This window comes from Coregonus clupeaformis, unplaced genomic scaffold (genome assembly GCF_020615455.1).
Source record: "Coregonus clupeaformis isolate EN_2021a unplaced genomic scaffold, ASM2061545v1 scaf0130, whole genome shotgun sequence".
NCBI lineage: Eukaryota > Metazoa > Chordata > Actinopteri > Salmoniformes > Salmonidae > Coregonus > Coregonus clupeaformis.
The window spans coordinates 357,873-380,913 of record NW_025533585.1 but is presented as its reverse complement, the minus strand read 5'-3'; the positions used below and the strand labels follow the sequence as shown (position 1 = coordinate 380,913).

The 23,041-nt window shown below is 45.4% G+C and overlaps 2 protein-coding genes and 1 long non-coding RNA gene across 5 annotated transcripts in view; 1 reads left to right on the top strand and 2 right to left on the bottom strand.

The window, feature by feature from the left end:
- Window positions 1–11,180: 11,180 nt before the first annotated feature.
- Window positions 11,181–16,892, top strand: LOC121557727. The gene is made up of 3 exons (XR_006658268.1): window positions 11,181–11,642; window positions 14,802–14,804; window positions 16,870–16,892. It is a non-coding gene; the product is annotated as an uncharacterized LOC121557727 (long non-coding RNA).
- A 2,249-nt stretch (window positions 16,893–19,141) lies between these two features.
- On the bottom strand, window positions 19,142–20,562 carry LOC121557722 (fatty acid-binding protein 10-A, liver basic). The gene is made up of 4 exons (XM_041871207.1): window positions 20,393–20,562; window positions 19,904–20,076; window positions 19,461–19,550; window positions 19,142–19,259 (listed from the first exon to the last, which is right to left on the bottom strand). Exons 1-4 carry the CDS (start codon window positions 20,457–20,459, stop codon window positions 19,209–19,211), a joined length of 381 nt encoding a protein of 126 aa, XP_041727141.1. The 5' UTR covers window positions 20,460–20,562; the 3' UTR covers window positions 19,142–19,208.
- An 816-nt stretch (window positions 20,563–21,378) lies between these two features.
- Window positions 21,379–23,041, bottom strand: part of LOC121557719 (myomesin-3) — a 69,770-nt gene continuing 68,107 nt past the window's right edge. For 2 of the 3 annotated variants that reach the window (XM_041871205.2, XM_041871206.2), the window contains 3 exons: window positions 22,944–22,966; window positions 22,773–22,828; window positions 21,379–22,430 (listed from right to left, as the gene is read on the bottom strand). In XM_041871205.2, coding sequence (XP_041727139.2) covers window positions 22,164–22,430; window positions 22,773–22,828; window positions 22,944–22,966 — 346 coding nt within the window. In that variant the 3' untranslated portion in view covers window positions 21,379–22,163. Of the gene's footprint in view, window positions 22,431–22,772; window positions 22,829–22,943; window positions 22,967–23,041 lie in introns of those variants that run through there. The other variant, XR_005998380.2, reaches the window with a different exon arrangement.

Below are 23,041 nucleotides of genomic sequence, written 5' to 3'. Positions count from 1 at the left end.
ACTGATATCCGTGTAGTGAAACAGAATGTAAACTCGCAAGATCGGGATGGTTCGTATGACGCTACCTATTATTAGCCAAATAATGCAACTTCGACAGGCAGAAAACCTACGTTTGACAGGCCCACTGGACAAAAAATGGACCAGCCCTTGTTATGGGTGTACAATGGCACGTTGATGCCATCTGTTGGCAAATGTTCATTACTGCAACACCAGTGTTTTACCAGTGTGCTTGATATATATACCCTGATGTATTGCAATGTGCTGAACACAACTGGTTACTCGCAGGGCCAGCCTTGCCGTTCTTCCGTATGTTTAAAATAAAACAATTCCAGGACGTTGAAAAGTGGTATTTTCCGGATGTTGAAAAATAGGTACTGTATGTGGTAAGCCTACCATTTGCTAAACACCAAAAGACTGTAACTTAACAAAATGTGGAAAAAGTAAAGGGGTCTGAATACTTTCCGAATGCACTGTATGAAAGTTATGTTCCAAGTGTTTCCAAAACTGTATGCATGCGAGACGTATTTGCATTTAGACAGAGCATTTGGGCAGTTAATTCATCATTCAAGTACAAGGGAGGAGCGAAAACCTGCAGACACTCGCCCCCCCCCCCCGTGGAATGAGTTTGGCATGTGCTGTAGGCATATCCTAATTTTGATTTAGATTGTGAAGAAGAAAGGTAATTTGGGCATTTTGGTTGACAGACTGCTGGGTGAATACCTGTCTTAATCATTTTACTTCTCCCACATGGGTGAGCTTGAAAAGTAGCCTATAGGCTACGAAACATTTCAGCAGGGCCCTGCTAAGGTGATACATTTTCTGGGTGATCTGAATTCCTGACCAATCGGTATGTCAACATACCATTTCCACAAAGCGTCTCTGTAAAATTAAATGTATCTGCTTCAAAAGTGCCAATCTGCTCTGAGGTTTACATTTGCAGCTCAATTATAGAGCTTTTTTACTCCTAGTAAATTACATTTGATATGTATGGTGGTGTAATTTTGTTTTCTTCCCAGACAATGGTGTTTCACCTGCATGATGATGAGGGTATCTCAAATGTTGTTATATTTTTCAACAGGTTCAATTATGTACATAAACTGCTGTAGCAGTTAAAATGGGGCAAATGCAATCAGTGTTTTGTGTAGTTGGGTGCGAATCATATCGGTCGATGGATTGTGCTGGCAGTAGAGGATGAAAGAAACCAACTGCTTGGAGCTTTCAGCGACCATATGAATCTGAAGAGGAATCATGGAACAAGAACAGGAATATTGGGACAGGGACACAGAAACTTGGATTACTGAGGAGGAATGGAGGCGGAGGAAGAGGTTGAAAGCAGAGGTTGGATTTGAATCTGAGGAAGATGGCGATTAAAATGGAGATGGGGTGTCGAAGAAGATTGGTGTCAAGTGCAAACTGAGTGAGCTGTGCGCCAGACCGAATTCTAGAGGAGCAATGGAAGTGAATGAAGGTGAGTTAAGTGAGGTGGAAGCATGGAACCTGAGCTTGGCATCGTTGGACATAAAAAAATAATCTGGTCCAATAGGAGGGACATCTTTGGAGAAAGTGGACCCTTGCCTTTTGGCGGATCCATTGGGGGTTTCAGGGTGGCTGGAAAAGGAGTTGGGTGCAGTTGAATCAGTGAAGGTAACCTGTAGTGGACTTGTGATATTTGTATTTCTTCTGACCACGCAACTTCAGTCAAGACCTGTTTGGTGCTTTGCTCTTAGGAACAGGGCACCATTTGAAAGGAGTGATTTCTGGGGTTGCGTTAAGTGTGGAGGTGGGGCAATTGAAGTTGAAAATTCCTGGTGTTTGTGACGCCTGCCGTTTTGTGCGACGCAGACCTGGTAGGGAGCGTGGTGAAACAGAGGAGTCACTGTCAGTCCCTACCCGACAGTCATGTTAGGATATATCAGTTATCCTGTTAGAGCTTTTGTGCCGAATCTATTGCGCTGTTTCAGATGTAATGTTAATTGGTCATGTTGCAGCAGTGTGTAGGAGGGAGATTCCAAGATGTGGGAAGTGTGAATGCGGATTGTGTAGTTTCGGTGGATAAAGTTGTGCGTCAACTGTAGGGGTGCCCATGTTGCTGGGGATCGGAAGGAAGTGTCCGGTGCGAGAGAGGCAGGTTGAAGAGTCGGAGTAGTGCAGAAGGTGTCGTAAATCACAGAAAATAGATGTGGTGGCAGCTGCAGAGAAGTATTTGGATATATGAAATTTGACTTCAGAAGAGTTACAGGGTTTGTTGAGTGGAGATGTCCCGTCCTCCCAGGCCGTTGACATGGTGCAAACACACACAAGGTCAAAGTAGTGGAATGGGGTAGTGTTTAAAAACAATTGTGTGTGGGTGGCAGCTGCAGAGAAGTACGAGATTTTACTGCAGAAGAGTTATAAGATGTTTTGAGATTTTTCATGAAATAGTGGTATATAGGTGTAGGGTTGGTTGGTGGTGCATTTTTCTGTTTGTATCAAAATGTAATGTGGTAGGTGGCGGCATGCACAAAATGTTTTGTATATGCCATGATACTGAATAAGTGTTTTGTGTATGCCTAGCGAGCGTATCTGTGCTGGTGCATGTTAGGTTTTGGTGTGTGTGTCTTCAAACTAACCCGTATTTTTTTTTTTTTTATGCAGATCAAATTGATATGTAAATCAATGGTTTAGACATTTTTTGACAAGTTTCATCCATTTGAATTGTACCATTTCACAACTTGCCTGTTTGTGTTTCAGTTAGGTATGCCTATGCGAAGTCACTCAAAGGTGGTATTGAAACCCAACTGTTAGGTCTTTCACTCCCTTGTTGGTTGTTAGTGAAAGTTGGACTTTAAGAACCGCAAATCTAAGTAGTCATTTCAGATGTGTAAGCATTAATTGTATTAATCTCCCCTTCATTGTCTGCCATCTTGAATTGAATGAGTGCACACATTCATTTGAATCAGAATACAGCTTTTCCTTTAGTTGTATGTACATGTTCTGTCAAGTATTTGATTGTGGATACTCTACCCCTCCCTTTTTTTGCAAGGTTTTTATTTTGTTAAGATATTGTTAGTGGGTGTGCACCCAAAATGTTTAAATGTATTTTATACATTGTTTAAGGGTTCAGTGGTCTGTTTTACTGGAATGACTTGTGTAAATATGCATGGTTTCTAAAATGGGATCCTTACTTCATGCATTTTTGCGATGTATTTTTTGGGGAGGGGGCAAAAAACTGCTAATTCTATAATATATACTGTATAATATGGGATTTGGCATAAAATGCAAAAAATGTCTGTCCCAGTGCAGTTGAACTAGGTGCCCTTCATTGTTTCAATGTTATACAAATGAAATGCTACTGACTGGGTTTTATAACTACTGAATGGTTATACTTTTTATTCTACATATGCTTTTTCAGTCCAAAACCTGGCTAAGAATGTTTGGCCAATAACTCAGATTACTTGCATTACTTGCCTGCCTCTTACGCTCTCCTGCTACAGTGTTTGTTGACCTTCAGCACACCTTAGGCTGCGTTTAGACAGGCCGCCCGATTCTGGTCTTTTGACCAATCAGATCAGCTCTGAAGAAGATCTGATGTGAAAAGATCTGATGTGATTGGTCAAAAGACCAATTAGTGCACATCACTCATTCCACGGAGGGCCAAGTGTCTGCGGATTTTCGCTCCTCCTGTACTTGATTGATGAATTAAGGTCACTGATTAGTTAGGAAGTCCCTCACCTGGTTGTCTAGGTCTTAATTGAAAGGAAAAAACAAAAACCAGCAGACACTAGGCCCTCCATGGATTGAGTTGGACACCCCTGAATTAGTGGGAAAAAGATCAGAATTGGGCTGCCTGTCTAAACGCAGCCTTAGTGGGGGGAAGATCAGTTATCAAGGCATGTGGTTCCCTAGCAGTCGCTCTACCTTGGCTTGTGCCCATTCTCCTTCGCAATCACATACAGTAAATGATAAATCATTGTAGATTAGTCGAACTAATATGCAAAAGGAAGAAGATCGGAAGCACAAAATGGAAGATGGCAAGTGAAACTTCATTGATGACACCTGGGGTTTATTCATTACGTCGATTCTGTTGCAAATAATTTTGTCTGTTGCAAAACGTTTTGCAACAGAAACCGTTTACTCCAAACGAAATACGTTTTCCAACAAAAAAAAGGTTTTGTATTGGACAAATTCAGGGAGGTCCATCCCCATTTCGTTCTGTTTGCATCCTTTTGGTTCTTAAAACGGTAAACGGTTTCCGTTGAAAGACTTAATAAATAGACCCCAGTTTTGATTATTTTAATCACCAACTATTTTGCAGTCATGTTATAAAATTGGTCAGTGGCCACATGTAATGATGCCTGATACTAGGTAAAGTGCATTCGGAAAGTATTCAGACCCCTTCACTTTTTCCACATTTTGTTACGTTAAAGCCTTATTCTAAAATGGATTAAATAGTTTTTTCCCCCATCAATCTACACACAATACCCCATAATGACAAAGCAAAAATAGGTTTTTAGCAACGACAAAAAAACCTGCAATAATACATTTACATAAGTATTCAGACCCTTTACTCAGTACTTTGTTGAAGCACCTTTGGCAGCGAATACAGCCTTGCTTTCTTGGGTATGACGCTACAAGCTTGGCACACCTGTATTTGGGGAGTTTCTCCCATTCTTCTTTGCAGATCCTCAAGCTCTGTCAGGTTGGCTGGGGAGCATTGCTGCACAGCTATTTTCAGGTCTCTCTAGAGATGTTCGATCGGGTTAAAGTCCAGGCTCTGGCTGGGCCACTCAAGGACATTCAGAGACTTGTCCCGAAGCCACTCCTGCGTTGTCTTCGCTGTGTGCTTAGGGTTGTTGTCCTGTTGGAAGGTGAACCGTCGCCCCAGTCTGAGATCCTGAGCAGGTTTTCATCAAGGATCTCTGTACTTTGCTCCGTTCATCTTTCCCTCGATCCTGACTAGTCTCCCAGTCCCTGCCGCTGAAAAACATCCCCACAGCATGATGCTGCCACCACCATGCTTCACTGTAGGGATGGAATTGGCCAGGTGATGAGCGGTGCCTTGTTCCTTCCAGAAGTGACGCTTGGCAATCAGGCCAAGGAGTTCAATCTTGGTTTCAGAGAATCTTGTTTCTCATGGTCTGAGAGTCCTTCAGGTGCCTTTTGGCAAACTCCAAGCAGGCTGTCATGCCTTTTACTGAGGAGTGGCTTCCGTCTGGCGATTACCATAAAGGCCTGATTTGGTGGAGTGCTGCAGAGATGGTTGTCCTTCTGGAAGGTTCTCCCATCTCCACAGAGGAACTCTGGAGCTCTGTCAGAGTGACTATCGGGTTCTTGGTCACCTCCCTGACCAAGGCCCTTCTCCCCCGATTGCTCAGTTTGACCGGGCGGCCAACTCTAGGAAGAGTCTTGGTGGTCCCAAACTTCTATTTAAGAATGATGGAGGCCACTGTGTTCTTGGGGACCTTCAATGCTGCATAATCTTTTTTTGGTACCCTTCATCAGAGCGGTGCCTCGACAAAATCTTGTTTCGGAGCTGTACGGACAATTCCTTCCCATGGCTTGGTTTTTGCTCTGACATGCACTGTCAACTGTGGGACCTTTATATAGACCGGTGTGTGTGCCTTTCCAAATAATTTCCAATCAATTACATTTACCACAGGTGGACTCCAATCAAGTTGTAGAAACAGCTCAAGGATGATCAATGGAAACAGGATGCACCTGAGCTCAATTTCGAGTCTCATACTTATGTAAATAAGGTATTTCTGTTTTTTGTTTTTTTTCATACATTTGCAAACATTTCTTAAAATCTGATTTTGCTTTGTCATTATGGGGTATTGTGTGTAGATTGAGGAAAACACATAATTTAATCAATTTTAGAATAATGCTGTAATGTAACAAAGTAGAGAGGTCTGAATTCTTTCCGACTGCTCTGTATGTTTAAGTGCAAGTCCTGGTACTTCTACAGAGTCGAAGGAGTTAGTCTATCAATACAGTAATAAGTCTAACATTTTGTACAATTGTTCTGTATTAGTAAAAGTAGGCTTATATTAACTAAATGCCTCATATTTACTGAAAATAGTCATGTTTTGAGGTTGGTAATGATGAATGTAATGTTGTATATTTGTTCTGTATCAGTCTTGCAATGGCCACATGAACTATCTGAAATGTGCATGTCTATTCTTTGTGTGTGTTCCCAGTTGTCTTGAAAGCACCATAAGGACACGGACCGACACCAGCTGGGGTGAAGGTTACCGACACCAGGAAATGGACACCAGCATGGGTGAAGACTCATAATTCGGTGAGCATGACTGTTTAACGTCCTTCAGTTTAGGTCTTTCACTCCCCTTGGTGGTTGTTGGTGAAAGTTGTTCTTTAAACTCCAAGCTTTGTAAACAGGAACTGAAGTTCTAATTTTGGAAGTGAAGTACTTTGTCCCAAAAATATTTAACGTTAAAAAATGTAATTAGTTGAATAGGTTGTACTAATAGGTTGTTGTCTTTTTAGGTCTTCAAGTAATGGGGTCCTACTGAGTGGGACTCAATACCAGGTGGGGCAAGGTTTATATTATAGCGAACGGAGGGACAGGTCCGTGAACCTGGGTTGCTCGTGTGAAAGGCAAACACGCTATGCATTGCTCCAATAAGGTTAACCCACTTGGTGGGAATTGTCACATGGCTAGAGAATCACTACCCTGCCCCCTCCGAACGGGAAGGCCCGTCCCTGTACTTTGACACTTAAGCCCCTTTGCATGTCCGCCGTGCGTTCCGATGGGTTCAGACCTTCTGACACCAATATAGCGGAGGGACAGGGCCGAGATCCCGGGTCACTCGTGTAAAAGGCAAACATGATGCATTGTGCCAATAGGGTTACTCTACCCAGTTGGTGGGAATAGTAACGTGACTCATTAGCGAGGATCGCAACAATATTCAGTCCAGCTTGACTGAAGCTTTTAAAGGTTTGGCTGAATATTCTATTCCAGGTAGCATTGGGGTTCCTTCAGTTTGGAAGTGCCTGGCTATAGGCATGTTACGTGCAGCTCATTACTTTGCTGCAGCTGTTTAATGCTTGGCTGTGGGGTTTGTTGCTGTGGCTTTTGCTCTGCTGCATAAGCAGTTTCTCCTTGGTCTAATGCTTGTGGATCTGTAGAGTTTGCTGATTTGAATGCTTGTCTTATGCAACCTGTCTGCAACTGTTGCATAGTTTCTTGGAACAGGTTTGTTTCTGGATGGGTTCCAACTATGGCAGTTGTCTGCAGTGCACTTGTGGATAGAAGCGGCGCAGGTCCTAATCCAGGCACTTCTCCTCTCCCGTCTGGACTACTGCAACTCGCTGTTGGCTGGGCTCCCCGCTTGTGCCATCAAGCCCCTGCAACTTATCCAGAACGCAGCAGCCCGCCTGGTTTTCAACCTTCCCAAGTTCTCTCATGTCACCCCGCTCCTCCGCACACTCCACTGGCTTCCAGTTGAAGCTCGCATCCACTACAAGACCATGGTGCTTACCTACGGAACAGAAAGAGGAACTGGCCCTCCCTACCTTCAGGCTATGCTCAAACCCTACACCCCAACCCGAGCACTCTGTTCTGCCACCTCCGGTCTCTTGGCCCTCCCACCCCCCCAGCTCAGTCCAGTCCAAGTTATTCTCTGTCCTGGCACCCCAATGGTGGAACCAGCTTCCCCCTGAAGCTAGGACAGCAGAGTCCCTGCTCATCTTCCGAAAACATCTGAAACCCTACCTCTTCAAACAATAATCCTCACCTCGAACCCCCCCCACCCCACACACACAAAAACACTTAACCTGCACTTGAACCCCCCTACCCCCACCCCCCTTCTAGCTCTGACTCTACTGACAGCTACGTTTATTGAGGAAAAATGTATGCCTGTGATATGTGGATGTCCCACCTAGCTATCTTAAGATGAGTGCACTAACTGTAATCACTCTGGATAAGAATGACTAAAATGTAAATGGAACATTTACAGTGGGTTTTGCTATGACTTGGATTTGCGTTTGGCTTCTTATCAGTGTGCTCCGTTGTAACTCTGGGGTGTTGGGCGTTGGTGCTGATGTGAATAGAACTGCAGTTTGGTTTAGCCTTTTAGTCAGGGTCACACAGAGTTATTCTTGGTAATCTTAAACAAATCTACTTTAAAACAAAAGTATACACCTCACACACATAGTTATGTGATTAAAAAGACGAAGACACCTGTACCATGTCAGCTATAGAGTTGAAATGGATTCAAATTTCAGTTTGCATCCCAATATTACACTTTATATACATCACAGAAGACGGAAATATAGCTACACTGTTTGACATAGAAACACCGGATTTTCATTGTGTTAAAAAAAAAAAAATCTTTATTAATATTTTTCATAATTTCATAACATTCCACCCCTGAAGCCAAAGAGGGCGCTTTTGGTCAATGACTGCAGGAAAGGGATCTATGCAAATTAGTTTAGCTCATTCTGTGGTAGCGTTGTAAATATTTGTTTCCTGCAATCGCTGACTAAAGACTTTTATCAATCTTCAATATCACTCGGTGCACATTTTCTACATTCGATGTGCTCAAGAAGTTTTGAATCCCAAAAAGGCATTTGTCTTCTGGATTTCAAATTCCACTTCATTAATTGCCATGGGAGTAAATGTGTTTCTCTTTCCAATGTTTCCATAGTCATCTCCACTTTCATCACAGTGGATGTCAGAGGGAACCTCCCCAGCTATAATCTACTGGTATGCAGAGACTGCCCCTAGTGAGCCACCAGCGCAGCATGTATCCAGAAGATGTCCAGGTAGGCTACACTGGCCATAGAATGCAAAAAGGGGGGAGAGTACCCACAATTGGAATGCAGTGAGCTGTCATACAAGGTTTCAGAAAAGCTAACTTGTGTATTTAATATGTATTTTCATCCCTAGACTCCTCCCCAAGACCAGCCCCACTGGGCGCACACTGGTTGAATCAACATTGTTTCCACGTCATTTCAATGAAATAACGATGAACCAACGTGGAATAGACGTTGAATTGATGTCTCTACCCTGTGGGGCCATCCGGCGTACTTCCCGAAGCAAGCTCACTGGAGTAGCTCATTGGAAAGATCAGCCTGTCCTGAAGTCATCAGGTGAGAATCACAACTTCAAATAGTTGCTTAACAGTATCCCCTGCTTACTTTTTACTGGCCAATCAGTCTGAACACAAACCTTTGGCCACCTGTGTATTTAGTAATTACCATGTACGCTGAGGAAGGTTTCAGCTAAATAATTCATCCATACAGTGGAATAAATTACACTGAACAAAAATATAAACGCAACTTGTAAAGTGTTGGTCCCATGTTTCATGAACTGAAATAAAAGATCCCAGAAATGTTCCATATGCACAATTTTTTTATCTCAACATTTGTGCACAAATTTCTTTACATGCCTGTTAGTGAGCATTTCTACTTTGCCAAGATGACAGGTGTAGCATATCAAGAAGCTGATTAAACAGCATGATTATTACACAGGTGCACCTTGTGCTGGGGAAAATAAAAGGCCACTCTAAAATGTGCCGTTTTGTCACACAACACAATGCCACACGTCTCAAGTTTTGAGGGAGCGTGCAATTGGCATGCTGACTGTAGGAATGTCGACCAGAGCTGTTGCCAGAGAATTTAATGTTCATGTCTCTACCATAAGCCGCCTGCAACGTTGTTTTAGAGAATTTGGTAGTACGTCCAACCGGCCTCAACCGCAGACCATGTGTATTTCGTCCTGTGTGTGGCCGGTTAGCTGATGTCAACATTGTAAACAGAGTGCCCCATGGTGGCGGTGAGGTTATGGTATGGACAGGCATAAGTTACGGACAATGAACACAATTGCATTTATCAATGGCAATTTGAATGCACAGAGATACCATGACAAGATCCTTGGCCCATTGTTGTGCCATTCATCCGCCGCCATCACCTCCTGTTTCAGCATGATAACGCACAGCCTCATGTCACAAGGATCTGTACACAATTCCTGGAAGCTGAAAATGTCCCAGTTCTTCCATGCCCTGCATACTCACCAGACATGTCACTTTTTGAGCATGTTTGGGATGTTCTGGATAGACGTATGACCGCGTGTTCCAGTTTCCGCCAATATCCAGCAACTTCGCACAGCCATTGAAAAGGAGTATGACAACATTTCACAGGCCACAATCAACAGCATGATCAACTCTATGTGAAGGATATGTGTTGTGCTGCATGAGGCAAATGGTGGTCACACCAGATACTGACTGGTTTTCTGATCCACTTTTTTAAAGGTACAGTGGATATAAAAAGTCTACACACCCCTGTTAAAATACCAGTTTTTTGTGATGTAAAAGAATGAGACAAAGATAAATCATGTCAGAACTTTTTCCACCATTAATGTGACCTATAACGTGAACAATTCAATTGAAAAACAAAGGGGGAAAAATAAAAAACTCACAATAACCTGGTTGCATAAGTGTGCACACCCTTAAACTAATACTTTGTTGAAGCACCTTTTGATTTTATTACAGCACTCAGTCTTTTTGGGTAGGAGTCTATTAGCATGGCACATCTTGACGTGGCAATATTTGCCCACTCTTCTTTGCAAAAGCGCTCCAAATCTGTCAGATTGCGAGGACATCTCCTGTGCACAGCCCTCTTCAGATCACCCCAGAGATGTTCAATTGGATTCAGGTCTGGGCTCTGGCTGGGCCATTCCAAAACGTTAATCTTCTTCTGGTGAAGCCATGCTTTTGTGGATTTGGATGTGTACTTTGGGTCGTTGTCGTGCTGAAAGGTGAACTTCATCTTCAGCTTTCTAACGGACGCCTGAAGGTTTTGTGCCAAAATTGCCTGGTAATTGGAACTGTTCATAATTCCCTCCACCCTGACTAAGGCCCTGGTTCCAGCTGAAGAAAAACAGCCCCAAAGCATGATGCTGCCACCACCATGCTTCACTGTGGGTTTGGTGTTCTTTGGGTGATGTGCAGTGTTGTTTTTGCGCCAAACATATTGGAATTATGGCCAAAAGGTTCAACCTTGGTTTCATCAGACCATAACACATTTTCCTACGTGCTTTTGGGGGACTTTATGTTTGTTTTTGCAAACTTCAGCCGGGCTTGGATGTTTTTCTTTGTAAGAAAAGGCTTCCGTCTTGCCACCCTACCCCATAGCCCATTCATATGAAGAATACGGGATATTGTTGTCACATGTAGCACACAGCCAGTACTTGCCAGAAATTCCTGCAGTTCCTTTAATGTTGCTGTAGGCCTCTTGGAAGCCTCCCTGACCAGTTTTCTTCTCGTCTTTTCATAAATTTTGAGGGACGTCCAGTTCTTGGTAATGTCTCTGTTGTGCCATATTTTCTCCACTTGATGATGACTGTCTTCACTGTGTTCCATGGTATATGTAATGCTTTGGAAATTATGTTGTACCCTTCTCCTGACTGATATCTTTCAACAATGAGATCCCTCTGATGCTTTGGAAGCTCTCTGCGGACCATGGCTTTTGCTCTGAGATGCAACTAAGAAATGTCAGGAATATCCTACTAGAACAGCGGAACTTTATTTGTGATTAATCAGAGTCACTTTAAATGATGGCAGGTGTGTAATGACTTCTATTTAACATGAGTTTGAATGTGATTGGTTAATTCTGAACACAGCCACATCCCCAGTTATAAGAGGGTGTGCATGTCACGAGTTGCTAAGCCAGAACCCAGAAGCAGACCAGGACAAGGTAAGTTGAAACGAAGGTGAGTGTTTATTTACAAATTCAAGAGTGATGCTGAATAATCCAGGGAACAGAGCGGGCGGCGTTGATTAGTTGTTGGGGGTGCAGTGGTTGATCCCATCCTGGTCGGCAGCCGCCACCACCAGGCAGAGGTTGGATGAAGGTTCCGGACGGGTGACTGCAGATGGAACAAAACGGGGTAAGTAAGCAACAAACCAACAAGGTGCAAAAACAACAAAACTAACGCTAGGCTCTAAGACTGATACTCTGGTAAACCTACTGTTCATGGCTAACGATCCGGCAGGGAATGGATGTTAGGCCAGAGCCTAAGAAGGGTGATGATCAGGACCAGGTGTGCAGATTGCTGATGGGATGCAGGTGCGAAATCAAGAGAGCTCCCCCGGAGCGTTCCCGAACCCTCGGGAAACTGGAGATCACGAACAGAAAAACTAGTCCACAGACAGGACCCGACTCAGACTGCCGGGATCGTTACAGTACCCCCTCCGACGAACGCCACCGGGCGGACTCCCCGGGAGCGCCAGGATGGAGGCGGTAGAAGTCACGGATGAGGTCAGCATCTAGGATCTGTCGCCGCGAATCCAACTCCTCTCTTCAGGACCATACCCCTCCCAGTCCACGAGATACGGAAACCCCGGCCCCGCCCCGTCTGGAATCCATGATGCGCCGCACCGTGTGGCAGGACCACCTCCGATCATCCGAGGAGGAGGAGGAGGAGGCGGAGGAGGCAACAGAGGACTGAGGAAAACAGGCTTGAGGCAGGAGACATGAAAGGTGGGATGGACTCTGAGCGTCCCTCGGTAGTTTGAGTCGAACTGCCACTGGATTGATCACCTTCTCCACCACAAACGGACCAATGAACTTCGGCAACAACTTCCTAGACTCAGTCCGTAACGGAAGATCCCGTGTGGCCAACCAGACCCTATCTCCGATGGTATAGGTGGGAGCGGGATCCGGCGACGATTCGCCTGGAGCTGATACCGGTCCGAAACTCTAAGGAGTGCCTTCTGGCCCGATGCCAGGTCCGGTGGCAACGACGAATATGGGCCTGAACAGAAGGCACTGAGAGTTCCTTCTCCTGAGAAGGGAACAGGGGAGGTTGGTAGCCATACAGGCACTGGAAGGGAGACATCCCAGTGGCAGATGTAGGGAGAGTATTGTGGGCATACTCAACCCAAGGCAACTGAGAGACCCAGGAGGTGGGGTTGGAAGAGACCAGGCAGCGTAGCGTGGATTCCATCTTCTGGTTGGCTCTCTCCGCCTGACCATTGGATTGGGGGTGAAAACCAGATGTGAGACTGACTGTAGCTCCAATGGCCAAACAGAAGGACTTCCAGACAGCAGAGGTAAACTGAGGGCCACGGTCGGAAACGATATCACTGGGCAAACCGCGGACCCTGAAAACCTCCCTAACCAGGATCTCGGACGCCTCCGAGGCAGAGGGAAGCTTGGCAATTGGCACAAAGTGGGCGAACTTGCTGAATCTGTCCACGATAGTCAGAACGACCGCGTTCCCCTCAGAAGCGGGCAACCCAGTGACGAAGTCCAGGGCCAGATGCGACCATGGTCGCCGGGGAATAGGAAGGGGGGTGAAGTAGTCCAGAGCTGGGCCGATTGGTACTCTTATTCTGCGCACACACTGGACAGGCAGCAACAAAACCCCCGAGTATCCTCGGCCATGGCAGGCCACCAAAAACGCCTGCGAAGAAACGCCATTGTCCGAGCCACGCCAGGGTGACAAGCCATCTTGCTGGCGTGGGACCATTTGAGGACAGCAGGACGAACCCGACTCAGGCACAAACAACCGACCGGGTGGACCGCTACCGGGACCGGGCTGAGTCCGAAGGGCCGCAGCACCTCCTCCTCAATCTTCCACATAACTGCTCCCACGACGCAGTTCCGGGGGAGAATTGTCTCGGCCTTGGACCCACTCTCCTCCGTCTTGGAGAACATCCGGGACAAGGCGCCCGCCTTGCCGTTCTTAGATCCAGGTCGAACGCCAGGGAAAACTTGAATCGTCCCGAAAACAACGCCCACCTGGCCTGACGGGAGTTGAGACGTTTAGCCGATTGCACGTAAGCAAGATTCTTGTGGTCAGTCCAGACAATAAACGGTTGCTCCGCCTCCAACCAGTGGCGCCACTCCTCCAAGGCAAGTTTCACCGCGAGAAGCTCCCCGGTTACCCACATCGTAATTCCTCTCCGCAGGCGAAAGGCGACGAGAGTAGTAGGCGCAGGGATGGAGTTTACTGTCCGTGGAGCATCGCTGCGACAGGATGGCGCCAACTCCCACATCAGACGCCGCCCACTTCAACGACGTAACTGACGGGCCGTGGTCCGGTTGAGAGAGAATCGGTACGTTGGTGAATCGCCTTCAAATCCAGAAACGCCGATCCGCCTCCGGATTCCACTTGAAGGTCCTGATACTGGAAGTCAAGGCAGTTAACGGAGCGGCCACACGGCTGTAATCCCGGATGAATCTGCGGTAGAAATTCGCAAACCCCAAAAAATCTCTGGAGCTGCAATCTCGCACCGGGCTGGGCCCATTCCAGAACCGCCTAACCTTCTCCTGGTCCATCCTAATCTCTCCCCTGGAGATGATGTACCCGAGAAAGGATGTCGTGTGGGCGTGAAACTCGCACTTCTCGGCCTTCACGAACAGGCGATTCTCCAACAATCGCTGCAGAACCTGCCGGACATGCTGGACGTGGTCGGGAAGGTTCCTTCGAGAAGATCAGAATGTCATCCAGGTAAACAAACACAAAGAGACCGATCATATCTCTCAGGACGCCGTTCACCATACTCTGGAATACCGCTGGAGCATTGGTCAGTCCAAACGGCATCACCTGATACCGAGCGACCCATCGGTGTATGAAACCCGCCAACCACTCGTCCCCCTCTCTGATCCGAACCATGTGATACGCATTGCGTAGGTCTAGCTTGGTGAACACCGTAGCACCCTGTAAGGAGTCGAAGGCAGAACTCATCAAGGGCAGGGGATACTTGTTCTGACCGTGATGTCATTCAACCCCCGATAATCAATACACGGTCGAAGAGAGCCATCCTTCTTACCCACAAAGAAGAATCCTCCCCCAGGGGGTGATGACGAGGGACGAACGAGACCAGCAGCTAGGGACTCCTTTGATGTAGGTCTCCAAAGCCTCACGCTCAGGTCGGGAGATACTGTATAACCTTCCCTTGGGGTAGACAGCTCCAGGGAACAGGTTGATGGCACAATCATATGGTCGGTGGGGAGGGAGTGACAGAGCCTTCTGCTTACTGAAAACTTCCCCAAATCGTGATATGTCTCGGGAACCAGGGACAAATCTGGGGGTTTAGCCTCAATCACCTGACTGGGAACCGAATGGGGACAGGCAGTCTTGAGACAGTTAGCATGACAATCAAGGCTCCAACTCGCTACCTTGCCCGTCACCCAATCGAACGTGGGATTGTGTTCCTTCAGCCAGGGGTATCCACGGACCAGAGGAACATGGGAAGACGGCAGAATGAAGAATGAAATCATCTCAGAATGATTCCCCGACAACCGCATCTTAACCGGTGCAGTCCTCATCGTGATACGTGCCAGACTACCGCCGGGTCCAGAGTGGTAGCTTCAATGGCTTCCGGCAATTGCTCCTTGGAAAGCCCCAGCTGTTCCACCAACTCGGCATCTAGAAAGCTTCCATCGGCACCTGAATCGATAAAAGCGTTAATCGCTAAGCTCTGATTCCTGTTCATAGGGTAGCCGGGAAACGGGGTCTGACAGAGGTATTGAGAGGTCGAAACTGGCTCGCTAAAAGTCCTCCCAACTTTAGCGAGCCGCGCAGTTTGACGACCCGACTGGAACCTGAGAAGCTGATCGGTTGGACGGAACCCATTGCTTCTCCCTCCTTCGCTCTCGGACTCGATTATCCACCCGAATAGACAAGGCTACCAAGCTGTCCAGGTCACTAGGGCTCCGGATAGGAGATCAACTCATCCTTGAGCTGCTCCGACAGACCCTGGTAAAAGGCCGCTTGCAGAGCCTCCTCATTCCACCCACTCTCCACAGCCAACGTCTTGAACTCGATCACGAAGTCGGCCACGCAGCGAGTTCCTTGGCGAAGCGAAAACAGGCGCCTAGCTGCGTCCCCCCCCTCGGACGGAATGGTCGGAAGAGCTTCCTCATCTCGGCCGTGAACCCCTGGTATGACGCCATGCAGGGATCCTGTCGTTCCCAAACGGCTGAAGCCCACTCCAGCGCTCGACCACGCAGCAACTCAATCACAAAGGCTATCCTAGCCTTGTCTGTGGCATAAGAGTAGGGCTGTAGATCGAACACTAATCCACACTGCATAAGGAAGGAACGGCATCTTCCCAGCTCCCCCTCATATTTATCCGGCGCCGGAACCTTGGGCTCACGGAAGGACACAGCTTCAGAAGCGGCAGGCGAGATGGGTGAAACCGGTAGTGGATCCTCCACCGACACTGCGTTGGTTCTGGACCTCCGCCAGACCGGTAGAAAGGTTCCGAACTGACAACGCGATCTCCTGTAGTACCGTGCTATGATGGCCCAACATCTTCTCCTGCTGGGTAATGGCATGGCGAACAGAGTCCAGGTCCGCTGGGTTCATTACTGGCCGGATCGTTCTGTCACGAGTTGCTAAGCCAGAACCCAGAAGCAGACCAGACAAGGTAAGTTGAAACGAAGGTGAGTGTTTATTTACAAATTCAAGAGTGATGCTGAATAATCCAGGGAACAGAGCGGGCGGCGTTGATTAGTTGTTGGGGGTGCAGTGGTTGATCCCATCCTGTCGGCAGCCGCCGACCACCAGGCAGAGGTTGGATGAAGGTTCCGGACGGGTGACTGCAGATGGAACAAAACGGGGAAGTAAGCAACAAACCAACAAGGTGCAAAAACAACAAAACTAACGCTAGGGCTCTAAGACTGATACTCTGGTAAACCTACTGTTCATGGCTAACGCATCCGGCAGGGAATGGATGTTAGGCCAGAGCCTAAGAAGGGTGATGATCAGGACCAGGTGTGCAGATTGCTGATGGGATGCAGGTGCGGAAATCAAGAGAGCTCCCCGGAGCGTTCCCGAACCCTCGGGAAACTGGAGATCACGAACAGAAAAACTAGTCCACAGACAGGACCCGACTCAGACTGCCGGGATCGTTACAGTGCACACTTATGCAACCAGGTTATTGTAAGGTTTATATTTAAAAATTCTCCCCCTCGAAGATTTCCGCTTGTTTTTCAATTGAATTGTTCACATCATAGGTCACATTAACAGTGGAAAAAGTTCTGACATGATTTATCTTTGTCTCATTCTTTTACATCACAAAAACCTGGCATTTTAACAGGGGTGTGTAGACTTTTTATATCCACTGTATCTGTAACCAACAGATGCATGTCTGTATTCCCAGTCATGTGAAATCCATAGATTAGCACCTAATGAATTTATTTCAGTTTGATTTTCGTTATATGAACTGTAATTCAGGAAAATCTTAGAAATTGTTGCGTTTCTTTTTTTGTTCAGTGTATATTTTATATTGAAGACTTCATGGTGTGCTCTTTCATTGGAGAATCACAAATTGATAATTGATGACAAGTATCCTCTTTTAATGTGTTCTCAACAGGTCATGGCTTCAGGCGTCCAGATGTCTTCAAGGTCCACTGGCCCCTCATCTCTGGTGTTCCTCTGAGGTTGTACCAAGACGAGTCAATATTGTTGGATGCAGACATGGAAACTGGACCTGTTTGTAATGATATGGCCATTACTACAGCCATTGGGGGCCTGACTAGTGTCCAGTCTTTACATTGTTGACATTACTCAACAATCTATCCTTGTCAAAATAGTTTTTACTTCATTGTCTGTCATCTTGAATTTAAATGAACGTGTACACACATTCATTTGAATCAGGATACAGGTTTTTCTTTTTTTTTAAAGTGTTAAACAAATCAAAATATTTTATATTTGAGATTCTTCAAATAGCCACCCTTTGCCTTGAGGACAGCTTTGCACACTCTTGGCATTCTCTCAACCAGCTTCACCTGGAATGCTATTCCAACAGTCTTGAAGGAGTTCCCACATATGCTGAGCACTTGTTGGATCATTTTCCTTCACTCTGCGGTCCGACTCATCCCAAACCATCTCAATTTGGTTGAGGCCAGGTCATCTGATGCAGCACTCCATCACTCCTGGAGGTGTGTTGGGTCATTGTCCTGTTGAAAAACAAATGATAGTCCCACTATGCCCATACCAGATGGGATGGCGTATTGCTGCAGAATGCTGTGGTAGCCATGCTGGTTAAGTGTGCCTTAAATTCTAAATAAATCACAGACAGTGTCACCAACAAAGAACCCCCACACCATAACACCTCCTCCATTCTTTACGGTGGGAACTACACATGTGGAGATCATCCGTTCACCCACACCGCATCTCACAAAGACACGGCGGTTGGAACCAAAAATCTCCAATTTGGACTCCAGACCAAAGGACACATTTCCACCGATCTATTAACCATTGCTCGTGTTTCTTGGCCCAAGCAAATCTCTACTTCTTATTGGTGTCCTTTAGTAGTGGTTTCTTTGCAGCAATTCGACTATGAAGGCCTGATTCACACAGTCCCCTCTGAACAGTTGATGTTGAGATGTGTCTGTTACTTGAACTCTGTGAAGCATTTATTTGGGCTGAAATTTCTGAGGCTGGTAACTCTAATGAACTTATCCTCTGCAGCAGAGGTAACTCTGGGTCTTCCTTTTCTGTGGCGGTCCTCATGAGAGCCAGTTCCATCATAGCGCTTGATGGTTTTTGCGACTGCACTTGAAGAAACTTTCAAAGTTCTTAAAATTTTCCAGATTGACTGACCTTCATGTCTTAAAGTAATGATGGACTGTCGTTTCTCTTTGCTTATTTGAGCTGTTCTTGCCATAATATGGACTTGGTCTTTTACCAAATAGGGCTATCTTCTGTATACCACCCCTACCTTGTCACAACACAACTGATTGGCTCAAACGTATTAAGAAGGAAAGAAATTGCACAAATTAACTTTTAACAAGGCACACCTGTTAATTGAAATGCATTCCTGGTGACTTCCTCATGAAGCTGGTTAAGAGAATGCCAAGATTGTGCAAAGATGTCATCAAGGCAAAGGGTGGCTACTTTGAAGAATCTCAAATATAAAATATTTTGATTTGTTTAACACTTTTTTTGGTTACTACATGATTCCATATGTGTTATTTCATAGTTTTGATGTCTTCACTATTATTCTACAATGGAGAAAATAGTAAAAATAAAGAAAAACCCTGGAATGAGTAGGGGTGTGTGTGTGTGTGTGTCAACTTTTGACTGGTACTGTATATTTAATACTTTTCTATTATTCAGTCAATGTTCACTGTTTATTAGACGATGCACAGCAGCATGTTCACAGCACATATAATAAACCACACATTTTATGTCAAGTAACAAGTTTATTTAAATAGCCAAGGACACTCCCCTGCCTGCTACCATTCCAGGTTCACATTTTTTTGCTCCTCCTGATGAGTGACGTAGAGCCCACTGTCAGTGTCTGAAATGGGGGAGGTAGTGAAAAGTGTTTTGTTACTGTGGTCAGGTCACTATTCTACAAATAAAACCACAAGGTAGAAATAGCCAGCTTGTTTGACCTGTGCCCCATATTTCACAACTGTATATGCTTATATTTGACACACTGTATTGACAGATGTGTAGTATGTTATTGTTCATTATTACCAACAGTAGGTCAAATTACCTCAACCATCTCTCCTCCCTTGAGCTCCTGGACGCTGGAGAATTTATCTGTGTTGCATATCAGCTTTCCTCCTTCCAGTCTGACAGTGCACTGTGGGGGCCAGAGAAGAGAGCGGTGATCAGTAATTTGTAGCAATAACGAGTGAGGACAGATGAGCTAAGAAACTTGGAAGACTAAACAAGACATATACTAACTGCAGATACAAGACTGTCCCCCATTATTTCATGTCAGACATCCGTAATACAGAACTTTTAAACTGCCAAGCATTACTGGACTAGCTTGGATAATGTTAAGAGGTTCATGGTGATGCTGAGCTCGCCACTTATAGTTTTTGGTTCTTCAATTCAAAGATGAAACCTGTTGATTTAACAATATGTCAGTCAATCAATCAATATTTAAATAAGTATTGATTCACCACAAACAGGTAGATTGAGATTGCCTACCTTGAGCTTCTTGCCGTCCATGGTGGTGATGTCGGCCTCTTTGCCGATGGTGAAGGAATTGGTGATAGACTTGCCGGGAGTTTTGGAGGTGATGACAAAGTCATTGCCGTTCTGCTGGATCTCAGTGACGGGCTTGATGTCCTTGGCCAGCTTGATAACATCTTCTGGGAGTGCTGATGGATGGGCAGGAGGATGACTCATTAGCTTATGATTAGAGCCATGGAGGCAAACCCTACCTTTTCATTTTGGGTCATAGTTGGGAATCTATAGTTGAATCTCTTGTATTTCCTTGATTCCTTACATCCTCTCTCCTTTTCAAAACTCATTGGATGAGAAGGTCAGAGGGGAGGAACCATTAATCTTCTCTCCTCCAATGCGTTTTGAGAAAGAGTTGAAGAAAGACGACACGAGGAATCAAGCAAATACATTTTAGATTCACCCCTAAACAACCCCTATACATGCAATGTAACTGATCTGTAGGAAACTCACAGATGGCCCTGAGGAACTCCTCGTAGTTCTCCTGAGCGTACACCTGCCATGTTCCACTGAAGGCCATGTTGTCTGTACCGGTCCGGTTTCTCCTCCTTCACCAAGATGGGCAATAAGAGCCTGAGACAGCTGTGCGAAGCTCAACACAAATGTAGAGAGGGCACTGCATCCCCCACAGCTACTTATATCAGCAGGTAGAGGGGGCTCCACTCTGTGCCTCTGTGTCTAATCAGTAACACAGCCTCTGAAGTAATGTCCCCCATTGTTTGAACAACCCAGAGTTCGCTTACATCTCTGTCTGGCATGACCCCAACTTCCAGTTATCTTGGGATGGGGAGAGTGCGTTACGTCTGAGCTGTGCTATCGTATAGCCATAAAATCACCTCTTATTGGTGGACTCGCATGCAGATGCATGAAATATGAATGGGTTTTACTCATCCCAATAGATTGGCTTCTGAGACTTCTGACACGCAGATCTCAAGTTTCTTTCTGGGCACTTATTGCAATACTGTCCTAAATGCAGACGTGGGTTAAATTGCTATTTGACATTTTGAATACTTTAGTTGGGCTTTATCGAGCTTGCCTAGCGCAATACAACCGATAAAATCGTTTCAAAAGTGCAAACTGGGCCATATGGCACTCCGGGCAGGCTAAAGCAAACTCTGAAACTGTTTGAATAGTATTCGAACCCAGGTCTGATGTCCTGTGGAATCTTCCTAAAAACAGTGTTCAAATCTACTCCACTGTTTAACCAGGCAATGGGTGAATGACACATTGGACAAAAGCTCTTCTATCAGAAGATATACTGTATTGTAGCTACTCTTTGCTTGCCTAATAATTTCCCACACTTTTATGAGATATTTCTAATAATCATTGAATGACGAGTCCCTTTAGCAGACATCTCAAACAGTGCACACTATAACAACATTAGCAACAACGTTGAGGTGAGCAACAACGTTGAGGTGAATGAAACCGTGTCAAGCCACCAAGATCAAATTACTTTATTAGCAGCACACAAGCGATTGCAGAGACACATGATATGACAGATACTGTATGTGGAGCGCTAGCAGGCTAATAGACCTGCTTGAGCTGCAGGTGCAGACTCTGAGTGAGTGAGATTACTGCATTATTACAGGGAGGCCAGTGCATAAATTAGGTTGATATAGAAAAAAACACACTTGACGTGTCGTGCACCCATGTAATCTGCTCCATGTGCATGACTAACGTGACATCTCTAATTAAATACAACATGGGAGATAATTGGAATTTGGATCGTCTGCTGCTGTCAAGACATGAAATGAACATTTAACGCGCTCGCCTTGGCCGATGAACCCTACTTCAGAGCCCTGCTCACATGTCCTATTATTAAATTGTACCAGAAAGGAAGGGGCGACGTCATAAAATTGTAGCTGACACTCTTGGGATATTTATTGGTAGTCGAATGACACAAGAATACAGGTTGTTGCAGTTTGGACTGGACCTCAAATTGACATCAATTGACTACATTCACTCTTGTACAAGTAACTTAATCATTGCTACATCCCAATGCCACAAATGAACCACTTATTGCAGTTCACTCCCCATTAACTCTAATTTAACCCCATGAAAACTAACTGGCTCAACCACCACACAAACACAACCGACTGGGCACACACTAGTTGAATCAACGTTGTATTCAATAGAATCAACAATGTGGAATAGACATTGAATTGAGGTCTGTGCCCAGTTGAAATCCTCTCTTGGTGCAACAAAACCAACACTCCTTCCTTCCTTACATCTCCACTGCATCGGGCGGGGGCTTCTCGCCGTGCTTGTACACGCTCACGGTCACGTTGACCGTCTGAGTGCCGTACTGGTTGCGCACAAAGATGCTGTAGTTGCCCGAGTCCTCGCTAGTCACATTGTTGACGGTCAAAGTGCTGGACTTATTCTCATTGGCGATGTTGAACTGGCCCCCCGAGACGATGCCTTTGTCGTTCCTCAGCCAGAACATCTCTGGGGCGGGGTCACCGTCAGCAAAGCAGGTCAGGCACAGAGACTGGGGAGGAGAGGAAGATTAAAGATGACATGATTCACAACAGTCAATGTTTATATGAACAATGACAAAATATCACTGTTGACTTGGGCAGGCAGGCTATTTTTAAAAAACGTATCAGAGAAGGTGCTGATTTAAGATCAGTTCCCCCCATCCATTTAATCGTATTCAATATGATATAATGGGCTAAACTGATCCTAGATCAGCACTTCTACTCTGAGACTTCGGTCTAACAGTACACTTGAAAAAACGGACATAATACTAACATAGCAAAAGGATAATGAAGTACTAGGGAACATGATAAACCAGATAATAGATCAGTATTATTTCCCATAGTTCACCTACCTTATTCTCCATGATAGCCACCACATCTGGTAGGCCCTTGGTCACCCTGGCCCGATCTAAAGCAATGAGAAGGACATTTACTCCCTTGAATCAGCCATAGGAAGCTCATTCAATCATTCCAGTGTACATAAATAAAATAATTAAGAAACAATGAAAGAGTAGGCTACTCACTTTTCTCAGCAACCGCCACTTGCCTTTGTAGTAAAAAGTAAGGGTAAAACCGGTAAATACATTTGCAAATTGTTTCATATCCATCACCATACTATTTG

What these genes read in the sequence shown, in the direction of transcription:
- LOC121557722 (XM_041871207.1), bottom strand. Translation starts at nt 20,459, where the DNA reads ATGGCCTTCAGTGGAACATGGCAGGTGTACGCTCAGGAGAACTACGAG. An exon ending in GGAGTTCCTCAGGGCCATCT is followed by an intron (nt 20,077 to 20,392) that starts GTGAGTTTCCTA and finishes CCCATCCATCAG; the next exon opens with CACTCCCAGAAGATGTTATC. An exon ending in AGGGAGGAGAGATGGTTGAG is followed by an intron (nt 19,260 to 19,460) that starts GTAATTTGACCT and finishes CCCCCATTTCAG; the next exon opens with ACACTGACAGTGGGCTCTAC.